Source organism: Struthio camelus, chromosome 4 (genome assembly GCF_040807025.1).
Source record: "Struthio camelus isolate bStrCam1 chromosome 4, bStrCam1.hap1, whole genome shotgun sequence".
NCBI lineage: Eukaryota > Metazoa > Chordata > Aves > Struthioniformes > Struthionidae > Struthio > Struthio camelus.
In genome coordinates this window covers 64788032-64801887 of record NC_090945.1, presented here as the reverse complement: position 1 = coordinate 64801887, position 13856 = coordinate 64788032, and the positions used below count along the sequence as shown (strand labels likewise).

The window sequence follows — 13856 nt, the reverse complement described above, 5'->3', positions numbered from 1 at the left end:
AGTCAAATTTGAAATATTGATAATTCGTTGAAGATCACAGATGCAAAACTATAGAACTGGTAAAAGCATTAATTTAGGTAGGAAACATTTTTCTATAGTCATTCTATAATTAGAGGAACATTTACAGAGTATGCTACTTTAACTGCTGGAGGCAATTGTGATAGAAATAATAGAGAATGTGGAATGTAAGTGAGGATTTTATTACTTGGGTAATATTTCTTTGGTTACTTGCCTGAGCCATGTTAAAGTAGCTAGCTAATCTGATCTAGCTGGTTAATTGAATGGTGGAAATACACGTAAATCTAATGTCTTTCATCTATTTGACTCTGCTCCTCCCTAAAAGAGAGGCAGGTATGATGCAATGCAGGGTAAACAAAAACAAAATTTCACATAAAAATAAACAAGAAAAATTCTGATTTTACAGAGAGTCTCTTTTACACCAGTTTTACATTTACTTGACTTGAGAGGCATCTTATTTGTTTTGCACCACTACATTTAGAAGCAGAATTCAATCCTTAATTTCTAGATGAAACTATAAAATGCAATGGACACGTTGGGACTCATGCAAGAATGTATCATAAATTATTAAGTTACTGTGTTGGTTCTTGAGAATGTTACTAACTTTTTGTTTCTGCATTCATTTGCTAAACTCATATCTTAAATGCTAGGTTTTTTTTTTTTTTTTAATAATGCTATTAACCTGAAATTTTAAGCAAGATGTCAAAATGAACTTTTAGCTGAATGTAAGCCCAACTTTTAAGGCTGATTTATTGCAAAGTCAAGGAAATTAACCTAAAAACAGTTAGGGATTGGGTTAAGGCCAAAGTATATAAATGTTAGTAAACATATTAAGAGAACCGAAGAGCTGAAAGGAACTTTTAGAGGTCATTTAGCGCATCCTTCCTTTCCCAAGGTAGGATTGCCTATGCCTAGGTTACTGTTGAGATAAGTTTGTCTAACTATTCTTAACAACCTTCCATCCTTTTTTCCAACCTTCCAACCATTTATCCTTAAAGTTCTTTTATACTATCTAACCTGAATTGTCATTGTTGCAATTTAAGCCATTACTTTTTGTCCTGCCCATTACAGGCATGCAAAACAGATTCTCTTTATCCTTGCTTTACTACAGCCTTTTAGGTATATGCAAACTGCTGTTTTCTCCCTCAGCTGTATTTTCTTTTACCTAAAATGCTTTCATTCACTTAGCATGAGATTTTTCCAAATATTTTTTAAAGAATAAATTACCATTTCTATTTTTCTTTTTTCTTGCTTTTTTTTTTTCATTTTTCTTTTATTAGTTTTAGTGCTAGAGCACTATGTAGCTCCTTGTGTTTGTTTTGAGAATTCCACTCTGGTCTCTCTTGAAACCAGTTAAGTACTTAGACTTTTAACACCTTATAGCAGTGAGTCTTACTGGTCTTATGAACTGTTATTGTATCATTTTTCAAATAAATTATTTAAAGTTCTCACTTTCATTTTATGTTCTTTTAGAAGAAAAGTAAAAGAATAAATAGGTTCAGAATTCATTACTTTATATCCTCCTGTTTTACCTTCTCTCACAGTATTAGTCATTCAATCATTGCATATGTAAGCCTTTCTGTACTCTGAAATATTTTATTTCTTAAGCACTGAAAATAATTTCAGAATTGGGCATGATATAGATGGATTTTTTTTTTTTTTAGTCCAAAAGCAATTAATATATGCATTACTTAGTGCAGTTGGCATGTCTCAAATAGCAGATTTGTGTGTGACTTTATTCAGCAGGATTGCTTTAGAGATGGCATGCACTGTCTCTGCAGTACACGATAATGCCACATTCAGAATGACAGCGGGCCAGGCCTTGGGGCAGTAAATGCTTCTTGAGATATGTTCAATTGCTGTTTAACTGCATTTAGCCTCAGGTGCAGAGAGAGAAGTCGCTGATGCCTTCAAAGTTGTTTAAGTATTTTAATAGTGTCTTGGCATGTCAGAATATGCCACAGCACTAATGGGGTGCAGTTCCTGAATTACTGCAATTAGGAGCCAGCAATTTCAAAGACAGTACTTCTGTAGCTCTGTATCACTACAGCTCAGCTTTTTAACTTTTCTTTTCCCTTGCACAGTGAATGTGTACAATGAGCACCCTCTCAGCTATTTTCTGCATTACTGTTCTCTGATCATGTAGTCAATACTTGTTATACTTTAAGAGCTCTGTTGTGTCTCCAATCACACAGCTCATAAAACAAACAGCCATTTAATATAAAAGCTATGTAAATGGACTGCTGTTTAATTATACAGACTTAGTGGTGTTTCATTTGATTGTTGTATGGGTCTCTGAATGTAGTATATTTGTATACAGGGTATAGGAGAAGGTGGGGTGAGAAGTGCCTTAGCATAGTTTTCATCCAAACACATAATTGATGTTATTACCTACCGTAAGACAGTAGCTATCTCCATTTTTTTGTTGTTTGTTTGTTTGTTTTTTTCTTGTGGTAGTCTCGAACTACTGCAGAGACCTTCCTTACAGACTCTCCATAACTGGAACCCTGCAGGGATGTTAAAGCCCTTCAATGGAGAAAGGCAGCAAAATCTGCATGTAGTCATTGATTTGTCATAGATACTATTCAGAACTCCATCTGCCAACCACTCTTCAGATCATATGGACCATGCTGCATTGTTGAGAGAAGTACTGTCATGCTCATATAGTACTGTATGGTAGTCACAGTCATAGAAGAGCTCTGTGGGTGGGAACGCAGTCTTTCTTGGGGCACAGTTCTGCTTTCTGAGAATGTTCAAATTCTTGTGTCTGGATAGGGATTTGGTAAAGCTCTGGAGCAGTTTACATCTCCATGGACTAGCGGGTGGAACAGAGTGAGTAACTACTTAAGTCTAGTCTGTCACTGCCTTAGGCTTTGTGAGATGAGAAAATGAACAGCCCCTTGCATCTTCTTCCAAAACAGTGCTTATCCTGGGACCATATCAGGACTAATTGCTAAAATTATGTTTATATAGAACATATTGTGTAAGAATGGTCTGTTCAAAGTGTGGAGCCAGAATGGGTGTGTATCACAGATGATATTTCTGCAATAATTGTGTGTGTTAAGACCATATAATTTATAGCATGGACTAACTGACCATTGTGTTCATAATATTTTCTCTGTACTTGCTGAAATATATTGACTGTCTTGGCAAGGAGTGGGAAGAGAGAGGAAAGTGGAAAACTGCTTTTGTGGAATATCTTGGTTGTTAAATTTTAGGCTTTAAACTGGACATGAACCTCATTTCCCCTCCCCACTCTGCTGTAGTAGGTGCCTTGCTTTCTTGATAACATGCAATCCTTTGTAACCTTAAAGCAGAAGTCAGGCACAATCAGTAGAAACATGATTAAACAAATAACCATGTTCACTTGCATACTTCCTTAGAGAGATTTGTGAAAAATATGAGATATCACCATCTCAGAAATTAGCCAATAAATGCTTAAAGATTTGTTGAATTAATGATAAAAGTTAAAACCTTTTTGAAAAGATATTTATCAGCTATCTCTGCAAATAGTTGTTGCAAACTTAAAGGGACATTATGAGAAGGTAGTTCATGATCCTCCTATTTGACACACTGTAAAAGTGTTCACCAGATCTTTGAAATTGAAGCCTCAGTAGCTGCAAGTGAAATCTGATCTCTCAACATTCATTTCTGAAGTTGCCACTTACGTGTAAGCCTAAAAACATGCCTAAGTATCCGTATTGTAGAGACTGGGTTTACAATGGCTTTGCAGGCAGGCAAGCAGTACCTAAACCTGATATGGAGACACCATAAGAGGAAGTGTTCCAAAATAGCTTAGATGATAACATCTTCCACTGTAACATTGAAGATAATTTTATGCAAAAAAATACAAACAAAAAAAAGGTTATATTTGAGTAGTCTGTGTATAAACAGTAAAAACTAAGCCAAAAATCTACACAGTTCTACAAGACAAGATCTATCATCCCGCTAGGTTTACTTTCTCACTAATTAGCATTATGATAAAATGTTTTTGTTAATAACTGACATTTAAAGCACTTACTTGAGTCAGTTTACAGATATGTAACTGTGGTAGAAATCTCTTATACTCTTTCTTGATGATTTACCAGTTGTGATGACATTCTCTGCTGTGTCTTATTCCGTTAGGTCTGTCAGCTAGCAGTGTGGTCTCTATTAAAGTGCTTAACTTTAAAAATGATGAGTACTTAAAAAAAGGATGTCACTAGTTATGTTTGGATGTGAATTATGCTGGAGGAGAAAAGTAACCTTTTTTCAAATACAGCGATTGTGCACACCTGTAACAGCTGGATCATGTGAAAACAGGAGCATAAGGTCACTACTGTGCAATAGAGGGTCAGTCTGCGCAGGGAACTAGTAAAAGTAAGATTTAATTACTTTGTAGCTAAAGCTATGTGGTGGCTTATTCAGAATAGAGGGAAGTTCTCTGTTATCTGCTGCAGTATATTAAGAGTACCTGAGTTGTCCTTAACAGACTAGGTTAGGTACTGGAAATAGTTTAACCATGACAGCGTTGGCTGCTTCTTCTGGTGTAACACAGACACAAAAGATTCCCTCCTTCTCCCTCCCACTATTATTGAAGTTATGTTCATCTTTTAAACAAAAGAGCAGTTAAATGCAACAATTTCATAAGCATGTCAGGTTAAACATATGCTGTCCTGGTTCAGCTCTTAGAACAGATACAATAAAGCAAAAGAGTAGAAGGCTGCCTTAACTGTATGTGCCTAATACTAACTGAAGGGAGAATCAGCCAGACGGTGCCTGGGAAGTTGTCGCCTCATTATACATCGCTCTAGAACTGGATTGCGTAGCAAGTCTCATGATTTACAGTAAAGAATTCTACATTTGTCTGCAAGTGAAGATGGACACACTACAATGCAAAATGGTAAATTTTAGGATTTTTATCAACCCAAGTGATGCTCACTCAAGCCTCGTTTGCACTAAAAAGAATGCATCAAACATAATGGAAGACATTCAATCTAAAAAAAAACCCAACCAACCAAACAAAAAAACCCAAACCAAACAAACGATCCCCAAAAGCCTTTTCAGTAAACACATACTCATAGCTGCTAGCTTTTAAGCAAATATCAAATGTATTGCCTTGATAAGTATTTTCAAATATCCTGCCAGAGTAATAATTCAAATATTAATAGTAAACATTTTGTTTAATGTTCATTGTTTGGAAATTAATTAAGTAACTGATTGAAGAGCTTATTAAGATTTAAATGGGAAGGGGGTTTGCCCTGTTTAAAAAACATTAAGAGGATTTTCCTTTTTAAAAATCGAAGCACATCAGGTGCAGCTCAGCAGTTAATTATCCATGCTTCTTACCTTTAGGGAGTGCAAGAAAAATACTAGGTTTAGCTGACAGAGAATTTTCCTGTTACAGGCTGTGCCTTTTGTGTGCATCTCCAGAAAACAGTGGCTTGAAAATTGATAGGCCGACAACTGTCCACATTCTTTGTATTCTTCACTGAAAAATCTGTGGTAGTCATAGTTGTGTCTAAGTGCAAAACTCTCAAGAGTTTTAGAGTTTTTTCTAAAAGAAAAAAAATTCACTCAGATCTCTCCCCTCAGCCTTATACATCTCAGCTGCAGGGAGTTACTCAGTTATCTAAATGTCAATGTTCCTTTTGTCATTGAAGTTAGTGGCATATTGAAATATGAAATATTATGTGTATTCAAATCTATACACTGGATTCCATTAAAATGATGACAATTGTTAATAATAAAAAACATGTATATCTTTGCAACATTTCAACAAATTGGTAATTAAATGAATGTCTTAGTGAATGGAAAATCAGGATGAGATGAATGTAATGACTGCTTTTGCAGTTTTATCAGGATTAAATCTGCAGACACTGAAATGAAACATGCTTTCTCTGCAAGTACCCACGGCAAATACTTTTAAACTAAAACAATTTGTTGTGGAAGAAGTTAAGGGGTGTGTTTTGTTTTTGAACCTTGAGGTCTTTCTTGCTACTTCAATAAGCTATGAATTTATAAAAATTTCACTGTTAGTATTGTCACTGTTTAAGGATGTCATATAGCAACTAAAAGTAAAGAAAAAAACAGGCAAAATGTAAATAAGACAGTTAAGACTGATGATAGAACTTTGAAAAAAAATTTTTCAATTATGCTTTGCTAGTGGTAAAATGACAATGCTTGTGAAATGGGGGAGGGGGTGGAGGGGTAAGAGAGAGAGGGGAAAAGGTGGCCTCAGTCCAAATGAAGTATGTAACTATCTTTCAAGGTAGAGGCTCCTTGTTCATTTTCAGGATCATCTTTTTTTTTTTTTTTCTTTTCTTATTTTTTAAATGAAAAAGAAGAAACCTAAAAGTTATATCGAACAAGGCATGTCATCATCTGAAAATCATATCAAATAAACTGGGAAATTAAATGTGGTTCTATATTTTTGTTCTCAGTCACCTTTGTTTGAATATCATTGTGTTATTTTGTAGGCAATTCCAGTTTTTTGTTGCAGACTGTGAAGTACAGTATAGCTGAATAGAAGCACGAGTTTGAGAATCTGACCCAATATCCTTAAAATAGATGAGGTAGCTAATTCTGTAATATGAGAATCAAAATATGAATATTAAATACTATCTGTGTTTTATCAGGAAGGAGTCAATCCAGCAGTCCTCTAAACCTTGCTAGTTTTGAGTAGCTAGTTTTGAGTAACCATGCTGTTACATGTCCAGCAGTTAGAAAACTCGGATACAGTGATCTAGAGCAGGACTCCTTTTTACACAGCACATATAAATAGTGCATCTATTTAGGCAGCAATCAGATTGCCCTTCCCCTCACTACACACAGACATACACAGACACAAACAGCTTTACATGTTAGATTATACTTATAACAAATAGTGATGTCTTTATATGCACCGTCTAATTGTTAAATGTAGCCTTCACATAGCACGTACTGTACGGACAACTAATACTCAATCCTGAGAAATACGTGCCAGGTTTATATTATGTGCAAAATGAGTGTATTGCCAATAGCAGGGCTGCTCGCAGGCAGGGCATCAATCATGTTCGTAAGCGTTTGCAGGATTCAGGGCCTTAGATTCCATTCACATAACTTCAAAATATTCTTTACAAAGAATTCAAAAAGAAAGGTATTTTTAATAATCTCAAGAAAATTGGCAGTATTAAGTGCTTGGCTGACTGCTTTAGATATCAAAATTCATTCAATAACAGATGCCAAGTATGATTTTACTTCTGAGATTGATTTACAATCAAGTGACTTAATATTCTTATTTTTCAATACCTGAGGTTGAAGATAGTTGCACAAATATGTTTGTTGCCTGTGGGCACATCCAATATAAAATAAATTATTACTTAGAAATATATGACAAGTTTCTTACCAAAACCTTTAAAAATACCTTTTGTGAATTTAAAGATTCTCAGTTTCACTGGAAGTAATTGCAGTATTATTCATTTGTAAAGAATTCTATTTTACTTTCAGATTCACGGCCTCTACCAGATGTAGCCCTGACAGGGAAGTGTACCCGAGAGTGTGATGAGTATGGCCACTCGGACTCCTGCTGGATGCCAGTTCGCACTTCTCCGGAAAGGAAGCAGAAGAGCCAGCCAAAACTCTCCACTTTCATGCCTGTTGATGAACGAGGCAGTCAGGAAAAGCTGGCCAATGGAGAAGCCTCCCTCATGGGCGATCGCAACAGAAACCTCCTTAACAAAAAGTTGACCTCATCCTATGAGACCTTCAGCGTGGCTAGTTTCAGCAAAAATGAAGAAGGCAATCCAGAGGATATCCCCCTTACACAGACAGGGGAATACAAGCCATCTCCTGTCAATACTCTAACTAGAAGAGAAGTTTACCTGTAGGCTAAAAAGCAGCAACAAAGTTCTTTCATATTATAAGATGGAAAAGGGGCAAAAGTCTTAAAATGAAAACAATTTTAACTAAAGATAAGAAAAAAAAGAGGGGGCCACCAAAGAGACAAAAGCTCTGCCTGCCATTTCTGCCTCCATAAGCAGGCATTTAACTATACTGTCTGCCTGACTATATTGTACAATGTAGAAACCATTGTTGTTACTTGCATGTCTAATTCCCCCTCACTGATTTTTATTTTCCTGAATTTATGGTTGCAAACTACTCCCATAGTAACAAGCTCAATTGAAAAGACACAACACACAGTTGTTACCCCTCTGCAGAAGCATGAGTTAAGCCACTTATTTTCTTTGATTGTCATCTGGCTTGTTGAGGATAACAGGTCAGGGATAATATATTCAAAACATATCATCTGAATATTGCTGATCCCCACCAGGGACAATCCTTCAGAAACCGTACAGATATAGAGGTAAATACAAAGGAATAACTATTAATAGGCACTTTTTGAAGACCACAGCTTTAATATTCTCATCTGAGGCTGGAAGCAACAGAAATAACGTTCAGCCTGAGACTGCAGTCCAAAACATGGCATGCTTTCCGATGAATCTTGAACTCTGGTTCTGTTTTATCCATAGAACAAATGTATTCTTGCTGTGTCTCTTTCTCTCCTCCTCTCTCATTCTCTGTAATGATTACTTCAACGTAAACACAATTAGTAACACATAAACCGTAGCATAGTAGTGATAAACTGTTGAACTTATTATTTTGGACAAGACCAACATCTAGCTGGGAAGATCATAGTAACAAAAAGGCCAAAGATCACACTATGGATCAGGGGAACTGCTGAGTGTTGGAGCTTGGCTTAGAAAACTAATATACTCACAAATATATGTAAGTACACATAACACACCTTCAGTTACATTTTGCACAGTAGCACAGTCCACAAGCCCAGATGACATACTATTTTTTTCCAGTGCATTTAGAGTTGAATGCCCAAAGGAACTGATCCATTTTTACATACTGGCATGATATGTTGCAGCAAATGCTGCATGTGATACTACCAGTTCCAGGGAATTTTTAAGATCGAAATTAAAAATAGTAATAAAAAGCTATGTCAGTGGGAAGGATAGGTTGGAGAATGGTATGATACGGTGGCAGGAGATTATTACAAGTCAAATACAATGCCTTCTTTTCAGAGTGCAAGGAATGCTTGCTAAGACTTTTGTCATCAGTGTTGCAGCTTACCAGTTGCTTCGGTTGTGTCAAAGGTATGATGCAGGTTTTCTTGAAACACAAGTGCATTAAAGCAGAGTGAAGTGCAATACTAACCAATGTCAAGACTCAGACAATATAGGCCAGGTAGAAAATGATCTAATAAACACTAATATGGTACTTTCACAGTAGTAGGTCAAGATGAGTCAAAAAGAATCCAAGTGAGCACGGTATGTAAGAGCTCTGGGCCATAACAATTCTCATAGTGAGCACTTCATGAAAGGAACAGGAAATGAAACAGGTTTTTGTGCAATAAAAACAACAAAATGTGCAGAACTTCAGCTAGCTGCTTTGTAGCTGATGCTATAGTAATAATTAAAAACTGCGCTCAGACATTCAGATGAATCTGACAATCGGACACCACAGCAAGGACAGCTTGAGAAGGGGAAAGCATTCAAATCCCTGGATGTTTAACCTCGTGTTTAAGGCATGGCTAGATGGCTCTCTAGTATATTGTAGTCACGATGTAGCTTTGGGTAGTTTCTTGCTTTGAAGAATTACATAGAGTATAATCTTAAACAGCCTAAAGTAGAGGTTGCTAAATCAATACAACTCATCACATTTATCTTTTGAATTCACTTCTCCTCCATATACTGGGGTGTGTCCTTTTTGGCCACTCCATTCTCCTCTTTCAAGTTTACTTTCTTCATGTAACACTAGTTTGTCTATAGCAGTTATGATGAATGGGCACATTTTAGAAAGAAAATATTAAATCAAAGATTAATAATGATTGAACATTTTTATGTTTAATTATTTAAATTATATGGAGAGATGCAAACTAGTACTTTGCTATGAGACTGCATAGAGCAGTTACTGCTTTGTATAATCTGTAAGTACCTGTTAAAAAATGCTTCTAAAATGCTTATGTAATGTATACACATTTTTCTTGCACGTTTCAAAAGAATACACACTTGCATAACACAAATGTTCAACAGAAATTTTTTCTTTAATAAGAATTTATTTTATTTAAAAAATAAACACAAAAAAAGAACATTAGGTAGCTTGTTTCAATATATCATTAAACCCTTTTTCTACAAAGCTAATAATACAGGTCATAGAAGACCTTCAGATTAAATGGATCAGCAGTCACTCACCAATTTTTGCACCATGTAAGACAGTCATGTCATTAAGTACTTTACTTGTGTGCATCTCCTCTAGAACTAAAATGGGTGTGAAAGAATTTAAAGAATTCTATGTACTGTAAGTATTCACAGTAATTCTAGTAGAACTAGCCACTGTTAACATGCTGATTACTCTTCTGACCTGGCATGACACAAATATATTTTGTGTTTATATTTTTCTTTTTATTTGAAATAGGCTAAAACTGGTGCCACTCCATAAATAGAGTGCTTTTCTATAAAAATAAACAAATAAAACTATAAAAATAATTAGGGTGAATGCAAAATATGCAACTGTGCCTTTTATACCTGTTATTATGGTAAAGTGGTAGTTGGGTTTGAACACTGAGGGATAAGGGGCTATTCCCAACTTTTTTGAATCTGTATATTTACCTGTGTTTATTTTCTGAGAAATTATAAATAATATATTTAAAAAACAAGCCTTTTGCCAAACTCAGTTAATGGACCAGTCTTAAGCATTACTAACACAAGGCTGTGGTTTAAGTACATCTTGTGAGTTTTTTTATTAATATTTGTGGGGGGTTGGGTTTGTTTTCATTTAATTCTACTGCCTGGAAAACTATAATCAGTCTATATTATAGTTGTTTAGCAAGGTGTCATCAGTTCATATTGCCAGGAAAATTGACAATTACATTTGTTTAATTGCTTTTAGCTGCCATTACATTTTGGTTGTACAGTATAAGAATCATCCTTTTATTTCCTTCCATGGGAGAATCAAACAAGCTTTGCATGTATTTTACATTAGGGCACTTTTATAGATTGATGCGTTAATATATAACTTTATATGTATTAGAAATTTCAATAGCTTTGGTCTAAAAATCTAATGCTCATTCTGGATCTCAGATCCACTATGTTTATTCAGTATGGTTTCTGACTGGCCTGCTGCCTGAGTTTCAGGAAAGAAAGAAAAAAAAAGTCAAACATTATTTTTATGTGGGGAAGAACTTAAATGGGATTGAAATGATTGGCTGAAAGGCTACCCTAGGAAGGTGTCAAGTACGAAAATAAAGAGTAAGGCTAAATGAACCTGCCACAAGTACAGCCATCACTAAAGACTTGGAAGGAACTTGAGCACTGAAGTACTTTTCCGTATATTTCTTTGGTGATAAATATACAGTATTTCCTTAAGGAAAGAAACGGACAAAATAGCAATAGAGATAAAAGTCCACCAGTAAAGATGTATTGCTGATTGAAGAGCATAAATGTAAGGAAGAAGACATCATTTTCCAGCTACCTGGGGTATGCTTTCAGACAACTTCTTCCTAAATTTTAAAGCACTTGCATTCAGTGTGGTACGATCTGTTTGTAATATTAATCATTGACTATTGTTCTGCAACTTGGATGTTGATAGTGAAGCAGAGAACAATTTATCATTGTTTATTATGAGTCACTATGCACGCAACTATGCTAAACATGGCGAAATGTATTAAACGCTAGTCCACCTCTATTTATGAAATATTTACATAATTTAATTTGCTTTTGTACAGTTTTATGTAAATAAATTGCTTGTCATTTTTGTCTCTGCAAATTAAAATATAACATGTTCAACTGGTTACCCATTTGCTAGTGTACTTTCTCCAACAGTCTATTCCACTTTTACTGACTTAAGTCATATGCTGTTTTGTGTATTTAACCAATGTCTTATACAGCAAGAAGGAAGATGCCTTAGTAACCAGACACTTCTTCAGTTGCTGATGTAACTACTGAGGCTTTACCGGTCTACACAGTGAAAGAGTGGAATTCAGTAGAAATTATTCATAGTCAGGACAGCACACAGCTATTTTCACAGTAGAGATAAAGTACTTCTAATGAGAGCACTTGCTTCCCATTACTGTTCAAAAGGGCTTTTTTTTTTTTGAATTGAAGCACGTAGAAAACCTTCATATTAAGGGGAAAAATAAGATCTTAGTAAAAGCTCAGCTATTTCTCTTATGGTAATAGCCATGGTAATATGTATAGCATTGTTACACATAGTATGGTAATTTTTTAATCATCAGGGTTCCCAATTTCCCCAAAAGTTTAGAACCATTAACCATTCTTTAAATGTCTGTGCTAAAAAGAACAACACAACTAGTATAATTTTGCAGAGCAAAATGCAAAATAAAAACCTGCAGTTCTTTCAAATTGTGAATCAAATCAACTATCCTTCAGCGTAACTGCAGAGAAAGAACAAATCAGCTTCTAGAAGGTAGATCTGAAAAGCAGAGAAAGCTTATCCCTTAGCTGCCTGGATCACAAAATGGTTAAGAAATAATGATAACAAAACAGGTTCCAAAGTAGACCTTTGTTGGGATTTATATCGGTTGTACTATGTTAAAAATATACTTGGGGGGAGGGAAAAGGAAAATTAAAATATTTACTCCCCCCTTCACTGTTGGTGCTGATGTTTTCTACTAAATATAATATTGCTACTGAGTTCTTGCAAAATCATTGTATAGAATTTCTTATTGAGCACCATATAAAATGCTATTTCCTTTTTTTTTTTAACCTTAGTGACAGAATAGGCTTTGATTTTTTGTTCATATATATTGGCCAGAACTTTTTCTTTCTTTTTTTTTTTTTCTTTAAATAAACTTTATGTTGCAAATTTATATCTCTATCTCTGACAGTGCTTTCAGTTAACATTGCTTGGTCTTCTCTAATGAATATGTCAAGGAAGATTCTTCCTCCAACAAACAGAGGTCTAAATCTGCATGCCTATGAAGAGAATTCAGTCCATCAACTGACCCCAAATCTCCCACATCACATTCAAATGAGCTACCCCTCAACCTTTCCCAGCAGCAGCAGTATTTTAATGAGTAACTTCAATCAAGCTTTCATGTTTATTTTATACTAGATGTAGTATACAAGGCATGACCTTGTTTGTTTATTTTGTCTTTTATCTTCATTCTTCTTGTTTACCAACATAATCTAAGAAGGTGATTAAAGGAAGATAAAATAAATTTCTTGAACCACAGAGAGTGGTAAGAGAAGATAATATTAACTGGTAAAAGCTAACAATTTATGCTCCCCTTTAACCCTGGCTTCATTTCTGCCTCCTGCACTGCGGTAAAATGTAAATCTTGTGCAGAGCCTGAAATTAATAAATGTGACCTAGGCAGAAATAATTTCATGTCTTTATTGAGCCTCCTGGGTGGGTGTGTGGGGGGGGGAGGTGGCATATATAGAAGATACTTAATAGTTTATAAATGTGCAAATTATCTAGCCAATGCCAAAGGAGCAAGCAATATCAGTGTTAGACAGCAGACAGGAATATTTTGTATATTATTTAGTAAAATGATAGGATTCCAGTTAGTCAGTTCATGCAACTATTTCTTCTGAAGCAAAAATAGCTGCTTTAAAAGACTAATATATTTACCAAGAAACCTAGAAAAAAAAAAATTAATGCAAAATACTTATTCTGTAGTGGCATGGGAAAGCCTCTGGGGGAAGTGAGAAAGCACAGCAAATAAGTATAATGGGATTGGCACAGAATTTTTAGGGCTAGATCCCTTTAGACTCTACAGCTGATTTAAAGATTTAACCTAGGGAGGTTTAAATGCATAATCCCTAGAAACCTACAATATGGTATCA

General features: G+C 35.2%; 1 protein-coding gene across 4 annotated transcripts in view; it reads left to right on the top strand.

Moving 5' to 3' along the window:
* Positions 1-11838, top strand: part of PCDH7 (protocadherin 7) — a 282519-nt gene extending 270681 nt beyond the window's left edge. For 2 of the 4 annotated variants that reach the window (XM_068943226.1, XM_068943221.1), the window contains one exon: positions 7486-11838. In XM_068943226.1, the coding sequence (XP_068799327.1) occupies positions 7486-7509 (24 nt within the window). In that variant the 3' untranslated portion in view covers positions 7510-11838. The remainder of the gene's footprint in view (positions 1-7485) is intronic. The other 2 variants (XM_068943223.1, XM_068943222.1) reach the window with 1 other exon arrangement.
* The last annotated feature ends 2018 nt before the right edge of the window (positions 11839-13856 follow it).